The sequence below is a fragment of the Macaca nemestrina genome, chromosome 3 (genome assembly GCF_043159975.1).
Source record: "Macaca nemestrina isolate mMacNem1 chromosome 3, mMacNem.hap1, whole genome shotgun sequence".
Taxonomy (NCBI): domain Eukaryota; kingdom Metazoa; phylum Chordata; class Mammalia; order Primates; family Cercopithecidae; genus Macaca; species Macaca nemestrina.
Window position 1 is genome coordinate 170,739,787 of NC_092127.1, and position 23,468 is coordinate 170,763,254.

Below are 23,468 nucleotides of genomic sequence, written 5' to 3' on the forward strand. Positions count from 1 at the left end.
TTTATAAGAAAAGATGTTATTTTTTTTAAAAAGTTTAATCATGTCTTCCCTTATCAAAACGATATCTACATTTTCTGCCTCACTCATTCTCTGCTTTTTTTCCCTAAACTAGTATAAATAAGTGAACTTTGTTCTTTTTTTTTTTTGGAGATGGAGTTTCACTCTTGTTGCCCAGGCTGGAGTGCAATGGCGCAATCTCGGCTCACCACAACCTCCACCTCCCAGGTTCAAGTGATTCTCCTGCCTCAGCCTCCTGAACAGCTGGGATTGCAGGCACGCGCCAATATGCCCATCTAATTGCAGGCATGTGCCACCATGACTATCTAATTTTGCATTTTGTGTAGAGACGGGGTTTCTCCATGTTGGTCAGGCCGCTCTTGAACTCCCGACCTCAGGTGATCCACCCACCTGGACCTCCCAAAGTGCTGGGACTGCAGGCATGAGTAACCGCACCTGGCCTTGTTCTATTCTTATATTGCCACTTCTTACAGGTATCACAAGTATCAGAGCTAATTTTAATCATAAAATGCACAGTGGACATCATTAAAAGATCAGTAACTAATGTGCTATATGATGAAGAAACCTGCAAAGAGTGACCATGAAAATTAGAGAAGAATAAATATTAACATTAGCAAGTGTCTCTAGAATTTGCTTTCTTGAGAAATTCTCACAATTGTCTGTTCTGATGAAAATGGAATGAAATCTGTGTGACTTATAACATGACACTGCTTTACAATTCATTAGTGCAACGGTCTCCAAATTTAGGTTGCCCACACCCAAAAAGGATGTATAATCTAATCCACTTGAGATTTCAAGAAAATATTAGAATTTACATTTACATTCAATTTTATCTCATTTTTTTAATTTATATTTTTGTGGGTATTTTTTTACTTTTTCTTTTTTTGAGATAGTCTCGCTCTGTTGCCCAGGCCGGAGTCCAAGTGCATGATCTCGGCTCACTGCAAACTCCGCCTCCTGAGTTCAAGCGATTCTTCTGCCTCAGCCTCCCAAGTAGCTGGGATTACAGGCGTGTGCCACCACGCCCGGCTAATTTTTGTATCTTTAGTACAGATGGGGTTTCACCAAGTTGGCCAGGGTGGTCTCAAACGCCTGACTTCAAGTGATCCTCTCCCCTCAGCCTCCCAAAGTACTGGGATTACAGGCGTGAGTCAACGCACCCAGCCATATTTTTGTGGGTATTTTAAAAACATGTAACATTAGTACAAGAGTTTGAATGTGTTCGTATACAATATGTAATATATATGTAGCTATACACACCACTTACAAACAGCTATTTATTCTAAAACTGTATCAGGAAGCACATACTCAAAAACCTTTTTTTTTTTTTTTTTTTTTTTGAGATGAGGTCTCGTTATACTGCCCAGGCTAGTCTCAAACTCCTTAGCTCAAGTGATCTTCCTACCTTAGCCTCCTGAGTTGGCTGAGATTGCAAGTGTGTGCTATCAACCTCTGCAAAACCTGAAGCATATAATAAAAAGAGTCTGGAAAAATATGATGATGATAATATAAAAACAGTTTGGAAAAATGTAACAGTAGAGCCACTTTTGACCTACAGAAAGTCATTTTCTTTTATGGTGCTATCAAAAATGCTAATTGATTTAACAATGCCATTTGAAGGATTGTATTTGAACCACAGGTTTCTCCACATTTGCATCAAATCTACTAGGTATCCTTCACCTTTTCCTCAACTTGTAAATCTGTTCAGCAGAAGACTCACTTCTATACCTAAAATCCATAATTTTCTTCATCATAGAATAACTTTTCTGTTAACTTTCCAACTTCCCCTTAATATTTATTTACCTTTAAAATAAGATAAAATGTTTTCATAAGAACAGATATGAAAAAATGAAGAATTCCAGACACTAACTTTTTTGTTTTTGAGCTCTCAATAGCAGATCTGCAGACTAGCAGTGCTGGCCTATGACTTGTGTGCCCTCTGCAATAAGCACTAATACATCCGGGGGTACAAAGACCTCTTACCTCAGATTCACTCTCCCACCAGCTCTTTTATGTTTTCCATTGTTGCCTTACTTTCTTGATACCCACAGATCATATCAGCATTAATCTGATGCTTTCTCATGTCTTTTCTCACTTCTAGTCTCTTATGTACACACTGATTCTTTATTACTTCTCAGTTCTTTCAGGACAAGTCATTATGCGTTTTTTCCATTAAATGACCAGATGCCTTTGTTTATCTTTGCAAAGCCAACATCTAGCACACTGTCTGGTAGACAACAGGTGCTCAATAAAAGACTGCTGAACCGAAGTTTGTTTCTTCAGCTCTTAATTATTTTTCTGTCGTTGACAAGGACTAAGCAGTTGCTGCTGCTGCTTAGCTCCAGAGAGTGCTCCTAACCCATGATCACCATGGGCTCTCCATGGTCACTTACAGGCCCAGGCCATTCCAAAAGTTTGATTTCCCAATATTCATTCATTAAACAAACATTTATTAGATGCTTATTAAGTACTCTTTAGACATTTATAGCCAAGATATACTGCCATGAAAAATTTAATAAATGCAAAGCAAAGCAACAAATTTAACAAACGATGTTCAATTTATCATTTGCCAAAATGACTTTATCTTTGATCAGATGCTAAAGTAAGTTTAGTGTCAGTACTAATGAGTTACATTAAAGTCACTAAAAAATCTATGTGGTGTTATTTTGGTAGCACTTATCAATTTTCAGGAAAAACATTCAATTAAACAAAAACTGATTGACCACTTACATTATGCCAAACTTATGAGACAGTTTGTATTACAAAAGTTCCTTGTCAAACAGACGTAAGATTTACCATCCTTTTGAAGATTAATAATCTACATTAACACAGAGAAACAACAAACACTAGAAATCAGGAACATGGGTTCTGGAGTCTCCCTGGTTTCAAAACCCCAACTCTATTATTTACAAGCTGGTAACTACAGGCATATTGCCTAACCTACCAAACTGTTCCCTCATCTGCATATAAGATAATAAGAGTAGATTCTTAGCTAATAGGGTTATTATAAAGAGTTCATACCATTTTACATACAAAAGTGCTTATACTAATGGTACAAACAGTAAATGCTCAATAAAAGTTATTTTAGTATATAAATTTATAAATTTAAGTTTAAGAAGTCCTACAAAACTAATCCAGCATTTCCCAATTTTGACCATGTAATCCATTTTCCTACAAAACACTTATTAACATTCTCTGCTACTTTAATTGTGTGCTGATTGCCATTATTTTCCAGAAAGAAAGTCTCTATTTTTATGGTATCAAGTTATATTAACTAAACAAATCATGAAATTATGAAAATTTCAGTATAGAGGAAAGTACCTCGGTAACTGGAAGTTAACAGACAGCAAGACTTCTCTAGCACCTACCTACGCCCTTCCCTTACCTTTGCCCTGCTTGTTCTTTCAGAAGAATGTCAAGTGATCCTTCAGTGAAACAAATTACACTGGTATATTTGTGCATGTAATTAGAGTCACCATTCACTGCAAAGCTGTACTCAACAGATAACTTTTAATCAGGCTTTAAAATTCTACACATATCCTATTACAAAGATGAACACAATGGGTTTCACTGTGGGACATTTCCAAAACAAAGCCTTTTAAAGGAAGTTTTGTAACTTTACTGCTTTTACGATCTATATTTCTATGGCTTGAGAATCTCCCATCAAGTATTTCTAGTTAGCAAATGATCAAAACAAACTGTGGTAAGCAGTCTCTGAAATGGCTCCCAATGATCCCCACATCCTTGTATTTGTCTCTCCACGAGGGTTGGCTGGACCTAGTAACTCACTTCTCACGAGCAGAATACAGCAAAAGTGATGGGACGTCACTTCCAGCATTAGTCACAAAAAGATTACAACTTCCACAGTACTGCCCCTTCTCTGTCTCTCAGAGCTCCGTCTCACTCTGAGCGAGTGAGACAATGGGCTGAGGGAACCCCATTGTCATGTTATAAGCTGCCTACAGAGAGACCTATATGGCAGAAAACTGGTATCTTCAACAGCCATTGAGGACCTGTGAGACTAACAGCTACATGAGTAGGTTTTTAAGTGGATCCTCTCCTAATCAGGCCTTGAGATGACACAACCCCAGCTGATATCTTAATTGCAGCCCAGTGAGAGACCCAGAGCCAGAAGACCCACCTAAGCTGCACTGAGATTTCTGACCCACAGAAACCATGAAATGAGAAATGTGTGTTGCTTTAAGCCACTAAGTTTTGGGGTCATTTGTTACACAGCAATAAACTCATACACAAGTTAAAAGTTAACCTTAGAAAACTTCAGCAAAAAATAGATGCATTTAATCTTTTGGACACAATACCCCACATAATTCAAAACATACTGTTCGATTTTAAATTGCATTGCCTTCTTTTTTGTCTAATCCTAATTTTGCCTATTTTCTTAAGTGACTCTCCACAGATACATGTGTTGTTAACTAAGCTTTCCCAGAGGTATAAAAATTACGGCAAAGGTATTGTGAAGGGAGCATACCTAACATAAGGAATACTGAAATACTAGGTACAATGGACTTTTCAGGTAAGTGGGTCTTAAAGTTGATTTTGTTTTATATATGTATATCAAACAAAGTGATAAGAAAAACAACCTCTAAAACTACCTATTCCAGGTGGTAAAATGAAAAAGAATAAAAAGAAAGAAAAACTAGAAAAAGGAATGAAAAAAATGTTCATTCAAAGAAAAAGAGGGAAAAGTAAGAACAGAAAACAAAAACCATACACACTAGAATCTATGATAAAACTTTTCAGTCACAAAATGAGCAATAACAATGTGAACTCCACGGCCGTGCTCAGGGCATCAAAACCATTAATTTCTCTTATTTAAATTATTTGTTGATCAAATACCTACACTTTCCAAAATTTCACTAAAATTGACAGAACGTGCAACCTTGAATGCAATCAACAGTTCAATCTTAACGGGTCACAGATTCTGCACACATTGACATCTAACCTTTTTAATGTTGGTCCAGAAGACAATGACCTAGACAGCAAAAGTTTTATATCCTATTCCTGATCTGAAACACCCCAAGTACTCCAAATTCAGTTTTAACATAGCCCTGGAAAGTCATCAGACATTTATTCTCTTACTTGTCCAAGTAGTGTACACATGATACCCTTTAAGTGTTACCCTCACTTTGCCTGCCACCCTATAGAACATTACAGCCCCCATCATCTCTAACTGATAATGATCCCCCTGCCACTGCTTATTTATTTTGCTTAGTCTCCTTCCCACAAGCGCTACCAGAATGTTTACTTAAAGGCACAGATTTTTGTCTATCTTGTTCCTGATCTATTCCAAGCAACTATTTGAGTATCTGGAATAAAATAGGCCATCAGATATTAGCTCAATATTAAATAAATTATAGAAATAAACAATCTCTCATATGACCAAAATGCAAAACAGAGGGTACTAAAGAGAAAAAAAAATGTTTTTAACCAGAATTTTCAAAAGCTAAATACTTTTCTGAATTTTTTTTTTTTTTTAGAAAAGCAACATTTCAAAACAAAACAATCACAAGAAATTAAGTACTTTAAAATTTGAGCTAAAATCACAAGAAATTAAATACTTTAAAATTTGGGCTAAGGTTTCCTATTAAACTTACAAAGTTTCCTAGTGAAGGCCAGTAAAGGTCCATAAAAGAATTATTGTTTATTTCTTTCAAAAAGACACTTTAACAAGAAATACAAATCAAAATGCACCTATATTGAACTGAAGGACTATAGTCCAAGAACTGCAGAATTAATAATTCATCCTTTAAAGCATACAAACACATCACACAGAGTCTAGATCAGTGCCGTCTAATAGAAATAAAATGAGACCTACATACACAATTTTGTTTTCTAGAAGCTACACTGAGTAAAAACAAAGAAACTAAATTCTAATATCATATTTCATGTAACCCAATATGTCTCAAATATCTCCAACGGGTAATCAATATTTTCAAATTAGATATTTAATGTTATTCTTCTCATAAAGCCTTCAAAATTTCAAGTGTGTTTTATACTTTATAGCACACCTCAACTTCGAATGCTGAATAGCCAAATATGGCTAGTGGCTACCACACTGGACAGTGGATTTCAACATTCTTTTGGGTAATAGTAAAATATAAAGGCATGTTGTGTTTGCATTTAAACAGTAAGAGAAATACAGAAAGATATCTTCTCTTTTTAAATATTAAAATTCACCTCTCATATCAAAGAATTCTAAGTTCTACTTTTTAAACCTAAGTTTTACTTAGTTCTGACTTTTATTACAACATGCCAAAAACTCCGCTGAAATTTAAAAGACTCAATAAGACTTCCACTGAAATATAAATTACACAGTCATGTATGCTTAATTTGTTTTGCAGAGTGGTAATAACACTTTGCACATGTGCATTTAATATCTGACAAAGGCTGGTGCATGCCTGTAATCCAAGCACTTTGGGAGGCCAAGGCAGGAAGATTGCTTGAGACCAGGCTTTTGAAACCCACCTGAGCCACACAGCAAGACTCTCATCTCTACAAAAGTAAAAATAAAATTAAAAATTAAAGAAGTATATCTGATGAGGTAAAAAAGATTAAAATAACTTGTAATTCTAAGAATTATAATGCAATCAATTACAAATAGGCTGTGAAATATCTGCAAAAGCTTCCTTGATACCTTCTTTGTGTATATATTAGGTGCAATTTTAACTGCTCTTTCCTTTGAAGGTATTTTTAATGATTCAGGAAATGTGGATTTCTGCTATTTTTCATATTTAAATATTTTTGTAATTGTGGTGTGTTATAATTTGAATGTTTTTCCCCTCCAAAACTCATATTGAAATTTGCCATTGTGGCAGTGTTAGGAAGTAATAGGTAAACAGGGAGGTTTTGGGAGGTAATAGGGCCATAAGGGCTCAACCCTCAGGAGAGGAATTAATGCCCTTATAAAAGGGCAAGCTAGACACCTTTTGCCTCTTGGCCCTTCTGCTTCCACACCATAAAGAGAAAACAGTCTTCCCTCCAGGGAACGCAGCATTCAAGGAGTCATCTTGAAATCAGAATCACCAAACCTGCCAGCACCTTGATGTTGGACTTCCCAACTTCCGCAACTGTGAGTCAATACATCTCTGTTCACTATAAATTACCCAATCTATAGCACCCTGCTATAGCAGCACCAAACAGACATATTAATACATAATTTATTTATATATTTATCATAGATTTTATAATTACATAGTATATATTTATATAATATTTTATTATATTAATAATATGTTAATATATAATGTATATAATGAGAAACATATTTGGTCTTTGTCCTAGGTTCCAGGCACAGATATCCTAAAACCCTGGAAATTTCCTGACAGGTGAGTCTTTTGTTATTCACTATTGCCCCATCCACCAACCTGAGTTTATGCTAACAAAAGTGATTTAGGATGGGGCCCTAAATAGCTTCAGGTTAAAGCTGGCTACTAGAAAGACCAAGTAATTAGAGGGTTGTAACTTTAAGTCCCACCCACTGACCTCCAGGAAAACTGAGCTCTACAAAAACTCTGTTACAAGATTCAGGATTCTAAGAGCTTCCAGGCTGGTGAGCATATCAAGGTGCAGGGAGGGTGGAATGAAGACATGGAAGCTCTGAGTGCACAAGCCCCCATACCCTGTCCTATGCATTTCTTCTATTCGGATGTTCCTGAGTTGTATTCTGTGAGCCATTTTAGCAAGTCATTGAAACTGAAGAGGCTCAGTTTTTGGGTTAAAACCTAAAACTGCATAGAGTATTCATTTATTTAACACTGTATACGCTCAGAGTTGGCATGGAATTTGTTTGACAAAGCTAATCCTGTCATATTGTAAATGTCTAAGAAATGAAAAAACTGCTGTAATGTTCATATGGAACCAAAAAAGAGCCCGCATCTCCAAGACAATCCTAAGTCAAAAGAACAAAGCTGGAGGCATCACGCTACCTGACTTCAAACTATACTACAAGGCTACAGTAACCAAAACAGCATGGTACTGGTACCAAAACAGAGATATAGACCAATGGAACAGAACAGAGTCCTCAGAAATAATACCACACATCTACAGCCATCTGATCTTTGATAAACCTGAGAAAAACAAGAAATGGGGAAAGGATTCCCTATTTAATAAATGGTGCTGGGATAATTGGCTAGCCAGAAGTAGAAAGCTGAAACTGGATCCTTTCCTCACTCCTTATACGAAAATTAATTCAAGAGGGATTAGAGACTTAAATGTTAGACCTAATACCATAAAAACCCTAGAAGAAAACCTAGGTAATACCATTCAGGACATAGGCATGGGCAAGGACTTCATGTCTAAAACACCAAAAGCAAGGGCAACAAAAGCCAAAATTGACAAATGGGATCTCATTAAACTAAAGAGCTTCTGCACAGCAAAAGAAACTACCATCAGAGTGAACAGGCAACCTACAGAATGGGAGAAAATTTTTGCAATCTACTCATCAGACAAAGGGCTAATATCCAGAACCTACAAAGAACTCAAACAAATTTACAAGAAAAAAACAAACAACCCCATCAAAAAGTGGGCAAAGGATATGAATAGACATTTCTCAAAAGAGGACATTCATACAGCCAACAGACACATGAAAAAATGCTCATCATCAATGGCCATCAGAGAAATGCAAATCAAAACCACAATGAGATACCATCACACACCAGTTAGAATGGCGATCATTAAAAAGTCAGGAAACAACAGGTGCTGGAGAGGATGTGGAGAAATAGGAACACTTTTACACTGTTAGTGGGATTGTAAACTAGTTCAACCATTATGGAAAACAGTATGATGATTCCTCAAGGATCTAGAACTAGAAGTACCATATGACCCAGCCATCCCATTACTAGGTATATACCCAAAGGATTATAAATTATGCTGCTATAAAGACACATGCACACGTATGTTTATTGCAGCACTATTCACAATAGCAAAGACTTGGAATCAACCCAAATGTCCATCAGTGACAGACTGGATTAAGAAAATGTGGCACATACACACCATGGAATACTATGCAGCCATAAAAAAGGATGAGTTTGTGTCCTTTGTAGGGACATGGATGCAGCTGGAAACCATCATTCTCAGCAAACTATCGCAAGAACAGAAAACCAAACACCGCATGTTCTCACTCATAGGTGGGAATTGAACAATGAGATCACTTGGACTTGGGAAGGGGAACATCACACACCAGGGCCTATCACGGGGAGGGGGGAGGGGGAAGGGATTGCATTGGGAGTTATACCTGATGTAAATGACGAGTTGATGGGTGCTGACGAGTTGATCGGTGCAGCACACCAACATGGCACAAGTATACATATGTAACAAACCTGCACGTTATGCACATGTACCCTAGAACTTAAAGTATAATAAAAAAAAATAAAGAAAGGAAGAAAAAAAGAAAAAGAAAATGTACAAAATAATTTAAGAAAATCTCTTTGGCTTAGAGAATAAATTACCTCTATAAATAAAGGTAATTTACCTCTATAAATTACCTCTATTTTATAAAAATATAAAGAGAGAAAAGGAGTAATGATAATGATGTTGAGAGAATGAATTATCCACTCAATATAATAAAACGGCCCACAATAAATGACAACTAGTTTACGTTGTTTTCCAGTAATGGTAAAACTCTTAATAATCCATCAATTTTACCTCACTCAGTCTTCCTTATGTCCAACAGAATATATACTTCAAATACTTTTTAAGTTGGAAGCTATGTAAGATAGAATTATATAGTCTGCAGTTCTAGAAATAAATAAATTGGTCTACTTTGAACCAAAAGTAATGATTTTGGTATCACTGGTACTGACTAAGCTCTAATCAGAATGATTTTAATCACAATAAATAGCAGAAATCAACTGATGCAGAGACATTAAATATAAGACTGAAGATTTAATATCCGATCTAATAAGCAATTAGGAATCACTATGTTTCTTAGCTATCATGCTCTCAAAGTGATAATCATGACGGATTAGAAAGGAAAAACTTAGAGACAGTAATCTAGACACAAGAAAACAAACAGCTAGATTAGAACAGAACAAGCAAATAACTAGAATAGATAAGAGGTAGTGGGGAAAGGAAGAAAAAGGAACATATTTTAAGAACACAAGAGCTTAATTTACAACAGGGTTGGCAAACTACAGCATGCAGCCAAATATGGCTGCCTGTTTTTGCAAATAAAGTTTTATTGGAAAACAGCTATGCCCATTAGTTCTTGTACTGTCTATGGCTGCTTCACACTATAGTGGCAGAGCTGAATAGTTACAACAGCAACTACATGGCCCACTAAAGCTAAATAATTTGCTAACTGGCCTATATTCGTTTCCATTCATTATAGGATTGCCATAATAAAGTACCATAAATTGGATGGCTTACAACAATAGAAATTTATTCTCTTACAGATCTGCAGGTTAGAAAGAAGTTCAAAATCAGAGTGTCCACAGAATCATGCTCTCTCAAAGGCTATAGGGGAGAAGCTGTTCCATGCCTTTCTTTTAGCTTTGGTGTTGGCAGCAATCCTTAGCATTCCTTGATGTGCAGTTGTATAAAGCTAATCTCTGCCTCTGCTGTCACAGGGTCATTTTCTCTCCTGTTCTGTGAATCCACATGGTGTTCTCCTCTCTTAGCAGAGCACCAGTCATATCGAATTAAGGGCCCACCCAACTCCAGTATGACTTTATCTTAACTACATCTGCAATGACCCTATTTCTAAATAAGGTCACATTCTGAGGTGCTGGGGTTTAGGACTTCAACATATGTTTTTAGAGAACACATTTCAACCCATATTTTGGCCCTTTACAGAAAAAGTCTGCCAACATCTACTTCAGAAGAAGAATCGAGAAATAGGTCCAGAGGTGCAACTGAACAATGAGAGATTAAAACAGCAAAACTGGGATTTTGTTTTACACATACTAACCTTAAAGCAACAGTAAGAGCCCTCTAAAAACAGGCAGAAAGCAAAAGGTCAGGAATCTGTACTGGCTTAGAGATAGAGGAATCGGGACAACTGAAAATGGATGGTCATTCTCAGATAAACGTTTTGTATAGCAAGCCAAGAACTGATCTTTAGAGAATGTCTCCGTTAGATAACAATGTTACTAGAGACTGTCACTGTTATATCACAAGATAATAATGTAGAAAATAATGTAATTTAGTATTATATAATCTGAAAGAGAAGCAATTCAACAGTGACAAATCCAACAAAGGGACTGAAGAGACCTGAAAAACGACCAGGGCATTTGGTTAGAATGAGACAACACTCAAAGAAGACAACTTTTAGGGAGAAACTAAGGCAGAAACCAGACCAGTAGGGGAAATGGGAATGCTGAAAAACTAAAGACAGTAGGTACAGTAAATTACCACCTTGGTGGTCTCCAATGAATCACATTTCCTGGTTATCTACATCTTTGTAGAATCTTCTTTCACACAGACTCTGAGCTTAGCCAAATGACTTGTTTTGGCCAATATATTAGCAACAATTGGCAAGCAGAGGCATGATAAACACTTGCACATGGAAACTTGCCTTCTTAGGACACTAGCTGCATGCTGTAATAAAGTTTGGGCTAGGCTCCTGAATGATGAGAGGTAACATAGAAAGAGATTATGCAGAATAAGAGGCTGTCTTAGATACTCCAGCCCCAACAGAGCTCCCAAGAGAATGCAACTTCCATAGTGACCTCAGCCCATATCTAAGGGAACAGAAAAACTGCCCAGCTCAGCCCAGTGATCCCACAGAATCAGGAGAAATAATAAACTGTTTTCATTTTAAGCCACTACATTTGGAGTGGTTTGTAAAGCAACAATAGATAAAAATACAGTCAGAATAGGATACATATTTGAGAAATACAATAACATGAGACTGAAAATTTTTATAAAACTGGGTAGACTTATATCCAAATGGGGAGAAAAACAGAAAAATCATGTAAATGTTTATAAAGGGTAAAATTAACATGTAAAAAGAAAAACTAAAGATGTTGAAGAAAAACGCAATGAGCCACATGAGGAAAGAGAAAATTGAAGACTAGAAACAGAAATACAGTCATTCTGTTGTAAGACAATAGCAGGCAAAACGTTTTTCCACCTACTTCATCACTTTCCTCTACTTCAATTCCACCATCTTTGTCATCATCCATTTGTTTATGTATTGTTTGAAGAGCTTCCAGACTAAATCTGTCTTCTTCTGTAAAGCATGGTGGACTCAGTGACATGCAAGGATCTGAAAGAGAACAAAGGGCAATTACTAACTTGACATGCCAAAACAAAGGCTATAGTTGAGAGTATAATTTAAAAGAAAACCAACAGAACTAAACTTCAGACTAAGTTAAACTAAGAGACTTCAAAACGTCTAGCAGAATATTCTTCACATCAAAAGTATAATATATGAACACAACTGACTAAAAATAAATAATCCAATTTAATTAACATTAGGCAACTACAACCAGGAGTTATGCCAGTACTCACTTCAGGTTATCTAAAATCTCTACATCTTTAACCATTTCTTCTTATCCAACCTGAATATTTACTAATCATGATTTACTAATCATTCCCCCCACCAAAAAAACAGATGCTCTCCCTCCATTAAAAAAACAAGAAACACTAAAAATCACAGAATACAAAGTGCTATTTTTGCACAATCCAGTTTAATCAAAATGAGTCCTAGAAAATATCACCAAAAAAAAAGGAATGGAAATGTAGAATAGTCACATGACCCTTTTGTTTTCATTTTTCTATTTAAGATAATCTAACAGTCTACCCATATAGCTTTTTTCAAAATACATACGTTCCTAGGTTCAACTACAACAACAACAAACAAAAGAAAAAGACTAACCAGATTTTTAAAACTCTTGTTCTTCATGTTATCTTTAATATACACTTACTGGTCAACCCTTTCCCTATGGAGTATATGTGAATCCTCACATTCGGGTTGTCAAAAATTAAGTTGGAAAGCATGAAACATTTTTCAATGGCTTAAAATCAGACTGCTGGAAATTACTTCCTGTGCACATAACTAGCAAACCACCTATACACCAAAATGAGAAAGTATTGCCAAAGCTTCACTTACACCCAATCTGGCTGACTGGTGGACTGACAAAATTCTAGGAACTTACTTCTCTTCTACTAAGTCACTACAATAATATTCCTTTAAAATGTCATCAGAACCACATATATTTCCAGAAGTAGTACGGCCTTAAAGTTGAAAGTGGTTAGCATAAGAGAAGGGTTAGCCACAGCTTAGTTATCTCATCAATAGTTAGTCTATCATCTGGCCCTACTATCAATTACCTGTCATCAGTTAATTGTGGACAAATCACTTGTCCTTGTGTCTTAGTTGCCTCATCCCTAAAATAAAGCAAGTAGAGATGCTTACTAAGATCTATTGCAGCTACAAGGGCCTAAGAATATCTAATTCTGTGCTTAGAGGGAAAAAAGCTGGGAGAAGAGAAGCCAATATTTGAGGCCCACAGATAATTTTATTTTCTAAGAAAAAAAATTCAAACTGACATTACCTAACATGTTCCAATTACAGCTGAAAAAAATATTTCGGTGATTTAACATTTTTAATAGTTTTAATTCAAAATCTAATTTTAATTTCTTTAGTCTTGGAAGGGAAGTAAACAGAAGAGAAAGGAAACTATAAAAGTAGGAAATGCAAGTATAAGTTCTGTGTGATATATGAATATGTGTACATACAAATATTTAAAACACCAGTTAAGATTTGCTAAAATCCAAGAACTTAGAAGCATAATGGTAAATTATGATCCCTAATTCACAAAACAATCAAGACCCTGATATGTCCATAAGTTTGAATTTATTTGCAATTATTTAAAAGATACAAAATGGAAGATAAGATCTCAGGTACCAAAACGACATATAGTGTAAAGATCTGTACACAATATGTAATTGCCTCCAGCAGACCTATTTTTTACACACAGATTAATTTGCAAAAAAAAAAAAAAGGTGAAGGTGTTCATTGCAACTGGTTTATAAGGAAAGGGCCAGCATCTCTTACTCTGATTAAATAGGTTACTGTTGTGAAAGTCTCTAACAGGAGTCAACAGTGAGGACTGTTTAACCATAGGAAGCTTTAAATTAGGAGCAATATGACTTGAAAAAGTCATATGAAAATAAAATTGGTAATTATTCACTCAAATAGGCATATTTCATAAACACTAGCTAATCTACTAAAATACTCTCTCAAGTCTACTTCAAGATGTTACTACTTCTCCATGAAGTCTTTCATAAACACTATTTCCTAGTGATCACTTCCTTCTCTGCACTCCATTCAATCCACTCAACAACTATCTAATGAGCACCTACCACATGTCAGGCACCAGAAATAGCACGGTGAACAAAACAGACAAAAATCTTCACAAAACGTATATTTTACTGAGGACTATGAACCTAACAAGATAAATAAGTAAAAGGTATAGGCATGTTAGTAGTGATAAACATTTAAGAAGAAAATGAAAAGCAGATATGAAATGTTAAGGGATTTGAAATTTTCCATTATATCTTCATTTTCTAATCATTCTACCTAAGTCCTCACTTAATGCTGTACTTGATTAAGCTTTAATTGCCTTATGTGTCATTTTTGTCCATACAGCTAAGATTATGAACAGGGCAGGGACCATGTTTCTCCACCTCTCATAATACCCATTTTAGATGAACATATTTTAACCCTCTGATAAATTCTGTTACTTCATTTATTAACTAAATCACAAACTTCTAGGCTTCTATCCTGTGCAAGGCATTAGGAATTAGAGAGATAGGAGAGTATCCATATTCAAAAAAGCTCACAGTTTAGTGAGAAGGAAGACATGTAGACTCCTACAATATATTATGTTAGGTAAAAGTTTTCTAGAGGTAAACTTGAAGAATTTTAAATCATCTGTAGTTGATGACCTTGAGAAAACAGCACGCCTAGAAGCAGCATCATACGTTCAGTGACATAAAAGAGAAAAAAACATAAAACATTCAGAAAAATGTAAGTGGTTTAACATGTCTGTAGTACACAGATACCAACATACAGAAAACAGAAGATCAGGTAGAGATGCTAAAAGGCCAGATCTCCAAAATCTCTGTTTTTCATACTAGGATATTTGGATTTTTTCCCTAAAAACACTGAGAAGCTATTAATGGATTTCAAGGAGGGGAATAACACAATCAGATTCATTTAAAATCTGATAACTCTGGTGACAATAGAATGGGATGATGGCAATTCACCAGATCCCTCTGGTGACAGTGGAATAGGATGGTGGCAAGACTGAGAGACACAGCTGACAGTCAGCCTGGCAGCACTCAACAGACCATGCCTCTAAGGAACAGAAACGGTAGATGATGAGACCACTCTAGGGTTTGGTGTTTTGCCAAATTGGAGCAGCAGAGGAAAGACAGGAGTTGAAGTTATGGCAACAGTGATCCATTTCTTCACATGAAATTTTATTTCCTTTAAAGTATGACTCAAGGCTATTACAAATCTAATTTAGAGTAACTGTGAATTCTGAACTCGTATTACCTGTTCTAATGTCTCTTTTCGTTTTTAGTTGTTTACCTTCTAGGTTAATTCAGCACATGTGATCATTTTAACTCAAATTAGCTGGCCTATATTTATTTTAAAATACTCAACTTGCTAAAAAAGGTTTGTGCCTAAAATTATAATGGTTTCAAAGGCAACTGCTACTAATATTGTTCTCCTTTGCTTATATTTTAGATACTTTCTTTAGCTACCCCAAATGCCCCAGTGCACATCAGGTACTCCATACTAGTACATCTTCCTCATCTAAAGAGAATTCACTCACTAATTTAAACATGAAATGGAGAGCCTATAATATGTCAGGCTCTGTGCTTGGTGCTGGGCACACAAGGCAACAACTAAGACAAATGTTCTCCCCTCAGTGCCCTTACCTTGTGTTAAATGCAACATGGTGTGATATAGCTTTTGAGTATTATATGCTAATATATTATATTGTTAACAGCAGCACTTTGCACTGAGGGAAAAGGAACCAGTTGCAACAGAATGAGACCTAACCCAAGTCAGTTATCAACACCATTATTAAATTCCACCTTGTTTTCCTGTAACTAGAGCCAAATGCTCAGTATGGTTCTACAGAAATAAAGTAAAATGAATTAAAGTTATTTCATCCATTAAGAAATATCTACTACAGGCTGGGCACAGTGGCTCAGGCCTGTAATCCCAGCACTTTGGGAAGCTGAGGCAGGCGGATCACCTGAGATCAGGAGTTCGTGACCAGCCTGGACGACATGGCGAAACTCCATCTCTATGAAAAATACAAAAATTAGCCGGGCATAGTGGCACGCTCCTGTAGTCCCAGCTACTTGGGAGGCTGAGGCAGGAGAATTGTTTGAACTTGGGAGGCAGAGGTTGCAGTCAGCCAAGATCATGCCACTGCACTCCACCCTTGGTAACAGAGTGAGACTCCGTCTCAAAAAATATATATAAATAAAAAATAAAAAAGGAAGAAAATTATCTACTACATTTTAGAAACCAATACTATTTTATCTTCATAATTTATTCCCTGCAACCCTGTATGGGGCAGATAATATCTCTATTTTCCAGATGAGGATATAAGACTCATGAGTAACTTGCTTAAGATCACACTACTAGAAATAACAACTGGGATTCTAAGTATTCACAACTCCAAATCCATGTCCAAGTGTCAGTATAACGAACATAAATGGGTCAGTGTCACCAGCATCAGAGAATTAAGTATCGCTATCATAGATATTGCCAGGACCTGGCTGAGAAGCTCACTGCACCAAGAAGCATAAATGTGCCCCGTGGAAGGAGATCATCAGACACTTGTGGAATACTACTCACAATCTAGAATACAGATCTATATGTCCTGCCTTACTTTTCCTTTAGATAATCTATCTCCAATTCACACTCCCCTTGAACAAACCATTATATTAAGTATATTATATTGTATCATAACTTTTGTATCATAACATAAACTTAACTATTGTATCATAACATAAACTTGATTGAGAACATGCATTGTATTTTTTATTCTCAGTATCTACCACAGTGACATATTTGTCAAATGGTTAAGTATATGTAAATATTAGAAGCCAAATGAATTAGCTTCTAAATACAATTCATTTATGTAGCAAATATCTAAATGGCAGAGTCTAGGGTACCTTTTGTGTACCCAGGTAAAAATAAATGAAATTAAAGATGGCAGATGCAATGACAGATACACAAACACACAATGGTGGCAAAACTAAGGGAATAGTCATGTCTACTTGCACAGCAAGAAAGGCTTCAAAGAGAAAGTGACATTTACATTGATCCTTGAAAGATGAGCAAGTGTTCTCTAGGAAGACAGGTATAGGCAAGAACATAAGTTAATGATTATTATATAACAAAAGTTATAGTGATAATAACTATCAATATGGAGCATCCTTGTATTTATATTGCATAAAATATACATATATAAAAATTAAGTGTTACACATTTCACTTTGCCTACAAAGTAGGCATTATTCCCATTTAATTAGATAATTAACAGAAAAAAGTATAAGCGAAGGCCAGATTATGGAGGGATCTACAGATTATCCTAAAGGAGAAAAAAAGTTAATAAATTATTCACTAAAAGCCCTAACTTGCAGTTTCCTCCATGTGCAAAGCTCTTTCTCCCAGATATATCCATGGTTGGTTAACTCCTTTCATTCCAACTTAAATGATCCTCCTCAGAGGCCATCTTATTTCCTTATCTAAAATAGCCTTCTCCTTCACTCTACTTGTTTTTCTTAATAGTGCTTTACCACAGGACAGTATATGAGCTGATTCATTTGCTAACTAACTCTCCCACCATAATGCAACCACGAGATCACAGGCTTTGTTCTGATCATTCCTCTTTGCCCAGTGCCTACACCAGCATTGGCACACCATAAGTGCTCAAAATACATTTGTTTACTAAATTACTTACCTAACTGGACTTTCAATATAAATATATCTGTTTACTAAATTACTTACCTAATTGGATTTCCAAAATGTTTGAAAGAAAAAAACTTTCCAAGAAATAATTTGGCTGATTAGAAAAGCAGGCTGGAGAAATTAACAAAACTCACCTTTTAACACTGAATTTAAACCTAAGTAGTTAATAGAAATCTAATAACATTACTATTCTGCTTAAAACTATTCAGAACTCCCCAGGCCTAAAGTAAATTCTATTGACTGTCAAATATTATTGTTTAAATACTTATTGAACAAAATATGCAACATACCATGCAAAAATAACCAAGGGGAAACTTTAAAATATTTAAGACAGTCAGTCCTTAAGGCTCTTATACTCTAGTAATAAAGTGAAAACTCCATGAAGTCAAAAATAAAACCTGTTTTTTTTTTTTTTTTTTTTTGAGACGGAGTCTCGCTCTGTCGCCCAGGCTGGAGTGCAGTGGCGCGATCTCGGCTCACTGCAAGCTCCGCCTCCCGGGTTCACGCCATTCTCCTGCCTCAGCCTCCCGAGTAGCTGGGACTACAGGCACCCACAACCGCGCCCGGCTAATTTTTTGTATTTTTAGTAGAGACGGGGTTTCACTGTGGTCTCGATCTCCTGACCTTGTGATCCGCCCGCCTCGGCCTCCCAAAGTGCTGGGATTACAGGCGTGAGCCACCGCGCCCGGCAATAAAACCTGTTTTATTGATTACTATACAATATTACAATGTATAGTTACTATATGTAGTATACTATATTGCTATATATAATTACTACTGTTATACATCTTATATGTAAATTACTATTGTATGTTACCAAATCTAATACATAATTTGCCTGACTTTTACATGTAAGCAATTGCATTTTCAGTGACCTTATGAAAGTGAAACTGAATTTTGGTAATTGGGAGTAGAAAAAGGGAAAACAAGAATAAACACAAACAGGAAATAAGATGAGCTCTGGAACCCACAATAATCACAGACTGGCTAGCAGGTTAGTTCTCAACTGAGAGTGGTAAGGCCTCCTCCCTGCTCACTCACCCACTCTCAGCTGCTACTGGTGGTCAATGGTGGGGGTGTTGTGGAGAGCAAGAATACTGAGTTAACTGCCATGCCCAAGCCTGACAAGTCCCACACAACAAAGAACTGTCTTCTGCTATACCAACAGTACTCCCCAGTGGAAAGAAGAAACACTGGCAAAAGACAGGTGGAGCAGCAATCAAAGGTGAATGTGTCAGTTTCATATTTAATCTACAGCATATGTTTACTACCGAAGAATGCCTATCACAACAGTCTAGGCAGGAAGTAATAAATATAAACTACAGAAATGATAGTGGGGATAGAAGGAAAAGATCATACTGAAGTGAGAACTAAATATATTAAGAGAAAACAGACAAATATGACTGGCATTTTCAGGCCTAAAAGTCATCCTAGGTAAAACAAAGGTACATTTTCACCTATCTGGCTGAGCCACACCAAACACAGAAATACAAATTGCATCAAATGCTATTCCCTTTGCCTTCACTAGAGGAACAAATATGCCATATTCTATACTTTGTCATCCTAGTCGATATATGGGGGCAATACAGTTCAGAAACTTAAAAAAGTAAGAGCTTAAGAAAGAAATCAAGCTGAAAAAAGTGAAGTCTTCAGAGCTAGGTTCCCTCCTGAAATATTATTTAAGTCAGCAAATTTCATGTAGAAAAGAACAACTAAGAAGGGGAGCCAGGTGACTCAATCACAAACCAAGGACTGCAGCCCGCTAGCCGTGTTTAACAGCACATGCCGCCAAGAACTTGGCTTACCACGCTGGCAGCTATTTAGTGAATCTCGTGATTAGGATTTCCCTAATTACTACCACTAAGAGAACTTTTTAAATAAGTATTGTTTGTATTTAGTACTTCCACTAATCGCTCATGCATTTATCAAATGAAATACTTCAGTACTTCTAATATTCAATATGAGTATTTTCAGAGTAAATTCTCTAGAAAATTTTCAGGTGTCATTTTTCAATATACCAAAGACCTGATTCAAACTCAAAAGGAGAGTGAGTAATGTCTTCCTTCTCTTCTGATACCCTCTCTAGGGCAAAGTCTATTCCATATTCCTAGTATTCCCTTATATTTCCAGTATCTAGCATACTACAAACACCTAGCACATACTAGGACTAATGGTTATTTCTCCAAAAAAAGTAATGCATAAATAATAAAAGTTGCTGCATATTTTTTAAGATAAAAATGAGTTTCAGCCTTTTATACATGTTACCTGTTACATGATGATAGGCATTCAAAAAATACTAACATTTTTTGAGAGCATATATTACATGCCAGAACAACAAATGAGAAAGGGAAAGTTGTAACTGGATTAGGTATACTAAATGCTATATCAGGAATGCTATAAAAATGCAGGCAAAGGACTCTACAGAATCTCTGATACCTACTCAAACTTTTGAAAAGTTCAACAATTAAAGGAGAAAGACCTTACCAACAGAAGGCTGAGAAACCATTGCAGATGTTCTATAATTATGGCTTAAGTACTATTCTGAACAGAAAATACAGACCTTTGGTGAAAACGCCTTCTGACTGATGGCTGCCTCTTAGAACTCTGAATCTCTGTAATCACTCACTTTTCATAAAAAGTACCTGCTAATTTACCTGGACCCTAGCAAAAATAGTTTCCCCTGATTGTTAGCTAAAAGTTCCCCTAAATAATTGCTAACTTCATCTATACCTTTCAAATGTTTTATTTCATTTATTTTATTTTATTTTTATTTATTTATTTATTTTGAAACAGTCTCACACTGTTGCCCAGGCTGGAGTGCAGTGGCGCATTCCCGGCTCATTGCAACCTCCACCTCCTGGGTTCAAGCGATTCTCCTGCCTCAGCCTCCTGAGTACCTGGGACTAGAGGCACCCACCACCACACCTGGCTCATTTTTGTATTTTTAGTGAAGACGGGGTTTCACCATGTTGGCCAGGCTGGTCTCGAACTCCTGACCTCAGGTGATCAGCCCACCTCAGCGTCTCAAAGTGCTGGGATGACAGGCGAGAGCCACTGCACCCAGCCCCAAATATTTTAAACAGACTATCATACAAAACTTAATTCCTTAGGTCCCTTCCCACTTTCCAGAGACATTTAAAAAGTTATATTCTGATTATTTCATTTCTACATATTTCCCCATCTGTACCCCACCACGCCACCACCAAGCAACCTAAATTCCTGCTAATCTCAGAGCCTTTCTAAAGGTGGGAACCAGAAGGCAATGCCTCTGCCTCAACAGCTGTCTTATTAATATGCAATTCATTTACTAACGCACTATATCTAAATAAACAAGTAGGTGTATTCATACAGCTGTATTTATCTCTATATTCACTGACAGCTATCTAATTTTTTTATTTTAGTTTGTTTTTTTGTTTTTGGTTTTTGTTTGTTTGTTTTTTGAGACAGAGTCTCACTCCATCGCCCAGGCCAGAGTGCAGGGGCATGATCTCAGGTCACTGCAACCTCTGCCTCTGGGGTTCAGGCAATTCTCCTGCCACAGTCTCCCATGTAACTGGAATTACAGGCACTCACCAACGTGCTCAGATAATTTTTGTATTTTTAATAGAGATGGGATTTCACCAAGTTTGGCTAGGCTGCTCTTGAACTCCTGACCATAAGTGATCCACCCAAAGTGCTGGAATTACAAGTGTGAGCCACCATGCCCAGCCAGCCAGTTTTCTAATTTTCTCCACTGTTTTATGCTATAAATTCCTAGAAAACAGTAATGTTTCTGTATGTAACATTGTAGTATCTGTCATATCTTAAAAACAGTTGACTATGTACAAAAAAAGAAAGTAACCAGGTGCATGCAAATTTCTTGACTCCTGGTTTCCAGGGATGCTATTGAAAATGTAATGAAAAATATCTTAAGCAAAAGATTTGGGTGTGCACATATATAGAATCACAGAAGGAATTCCCAACTTCTCTCCAAAGATCAGAAAAATCTCATTGACTTATACAAGGGAAACCAAAGTGACCAAAATAATCAAGAACCAGGATTCCAGGCAGCACTGGCCCTTTTGAGACCATGCTACTAACATTTTCATTAACAATGTTATAAGGACAGAGAAGTGAAAGAGCTTTGCTTATTTCTATGTATTTTGTGTTGTTTTGGAGGGCAGAATATGGTAATTCCAAGCTACAACCACAACACTGTGAATGTACACGGTGCTACTGAATTGTACGCTTAAAAATGGTTAAAATGATCTATTTTATGTTATGTATATTTTACCACAATAAAAGCTACAAACACACACAAGTTACAGTGAACAAAGATGATTAATACTATCTTAACTATATCAACACTACAGAAATAAAGAGAATATTGTTGTTAGTTCCAGGCACTGATTCAAGTGCAATACACTGTTTTACTTAACCTCTCAGTACAAGAACCTTTAACAACAATCATGCAAAATAAAATACGTACCACAATTTTACAGATGAGAAAGGTTGAATACTCTATAGAGAAAAAAATAACTTTCAGTTCATTCTCACCCTGCCACTTACTATATAACTTCGGGAAAGTTATAACGACTTTGCCTTAATTTCCTTACCTGTAGAATTGAAATAATAGCACCCTTGCAAGGCTATTGTTAGAATTACATGACATATCTATGTATAAAACACCTAACAGAGTATGGCATATATTTGTAACTCAAGAGATAACTAAATACTATCATGGAAAGAGAGTAGCAAGGTGCCTACAGTAATTAGTTAATAAATGACACAGTCGGAATTCAATGCTTAGTCTCCTGAAATCTAAGTCTAGCTTTTTATTATATTACTGTTACCTTAACAGTTATCAAAAATATATTTTATTTTCCTAAGAGACAAGGTATCACTCTGTTGCCAACGCTGAAGCACAGCAGTGCAATCAAAGCTCACTGCAGCCTCAAATGCCTGGGCTCAAGTAATCCTCGTGCCTCAGTTTCCCAAAGTGCTAGGATTACAGGCATGAGCCACCATGCCTGGCCCAAAAATATCATTATTTCATTTAGAATGAAAATGAGACTTTGTTCTAAATCTTTTGACAGATTCCAAAACCAAATATAGTCTAAAATACAGAGAGAGAGGATAAAAGCAGAAATAGAGCATTTACTGTATTACATATAACAATGACTGTGGCCAGGTGCAGTGGCTCATGCCTCTAATCCCAACACGTTGGGAGGCTGAGATGGGTGGATCACTTCAGGTCAAGAGTTCGAGATCAGCCTGGTCAACGTGGTGAAACTCTGTCTCTACTAAAAAGACAAAAATGAGCTGGGCATGGTAGCATGTGCCTGTAATCCTAGCTACTTGGGAGGCTGAGGCTGGAGAATCGCTTGAACCTGAGAGGTGGAGGTTGCAGTGAGCCGAGATCGCATCATTGCACTCCAGGCTGGGTGACAGCAAGACACTGTCTCAAAACAAACAAACAAACAAACAAACAAAATGACTGGGTG

At 36.4% G+C, this 23,468-nt stretch overlaps 1 protein-coding gene across 5 annotated transcripts in view; it reads right to left on the reverse strand.

The window, feature by feature from the left end:
• Window positions 1-23,468, reverse strand: part of LOC105487812 (stromal interaction molecule 2) — a 167,174-nt gene that overhangs the window by 96,395 nt on the left and 47,311 nt on the right. For all 5 annotated transcript variants that reach the window (XR_011621409.1, XM_011751422.2, XM_011751421.2 and 2 more), the window contains exon 2: window positions 12,114-12,244. Coding sequence is in view for 4 of the 5 variants with exons in the window: in XM_011751422.2 (XP_011749724.1) it covers window positions 12,114-12,244 (131 nt within the window). In the remaining variant the exon portion in view is untranslated. The remainder of the gene's footprint in view (window positions 1-12,113; window positions 12,245-23,468) is intronic.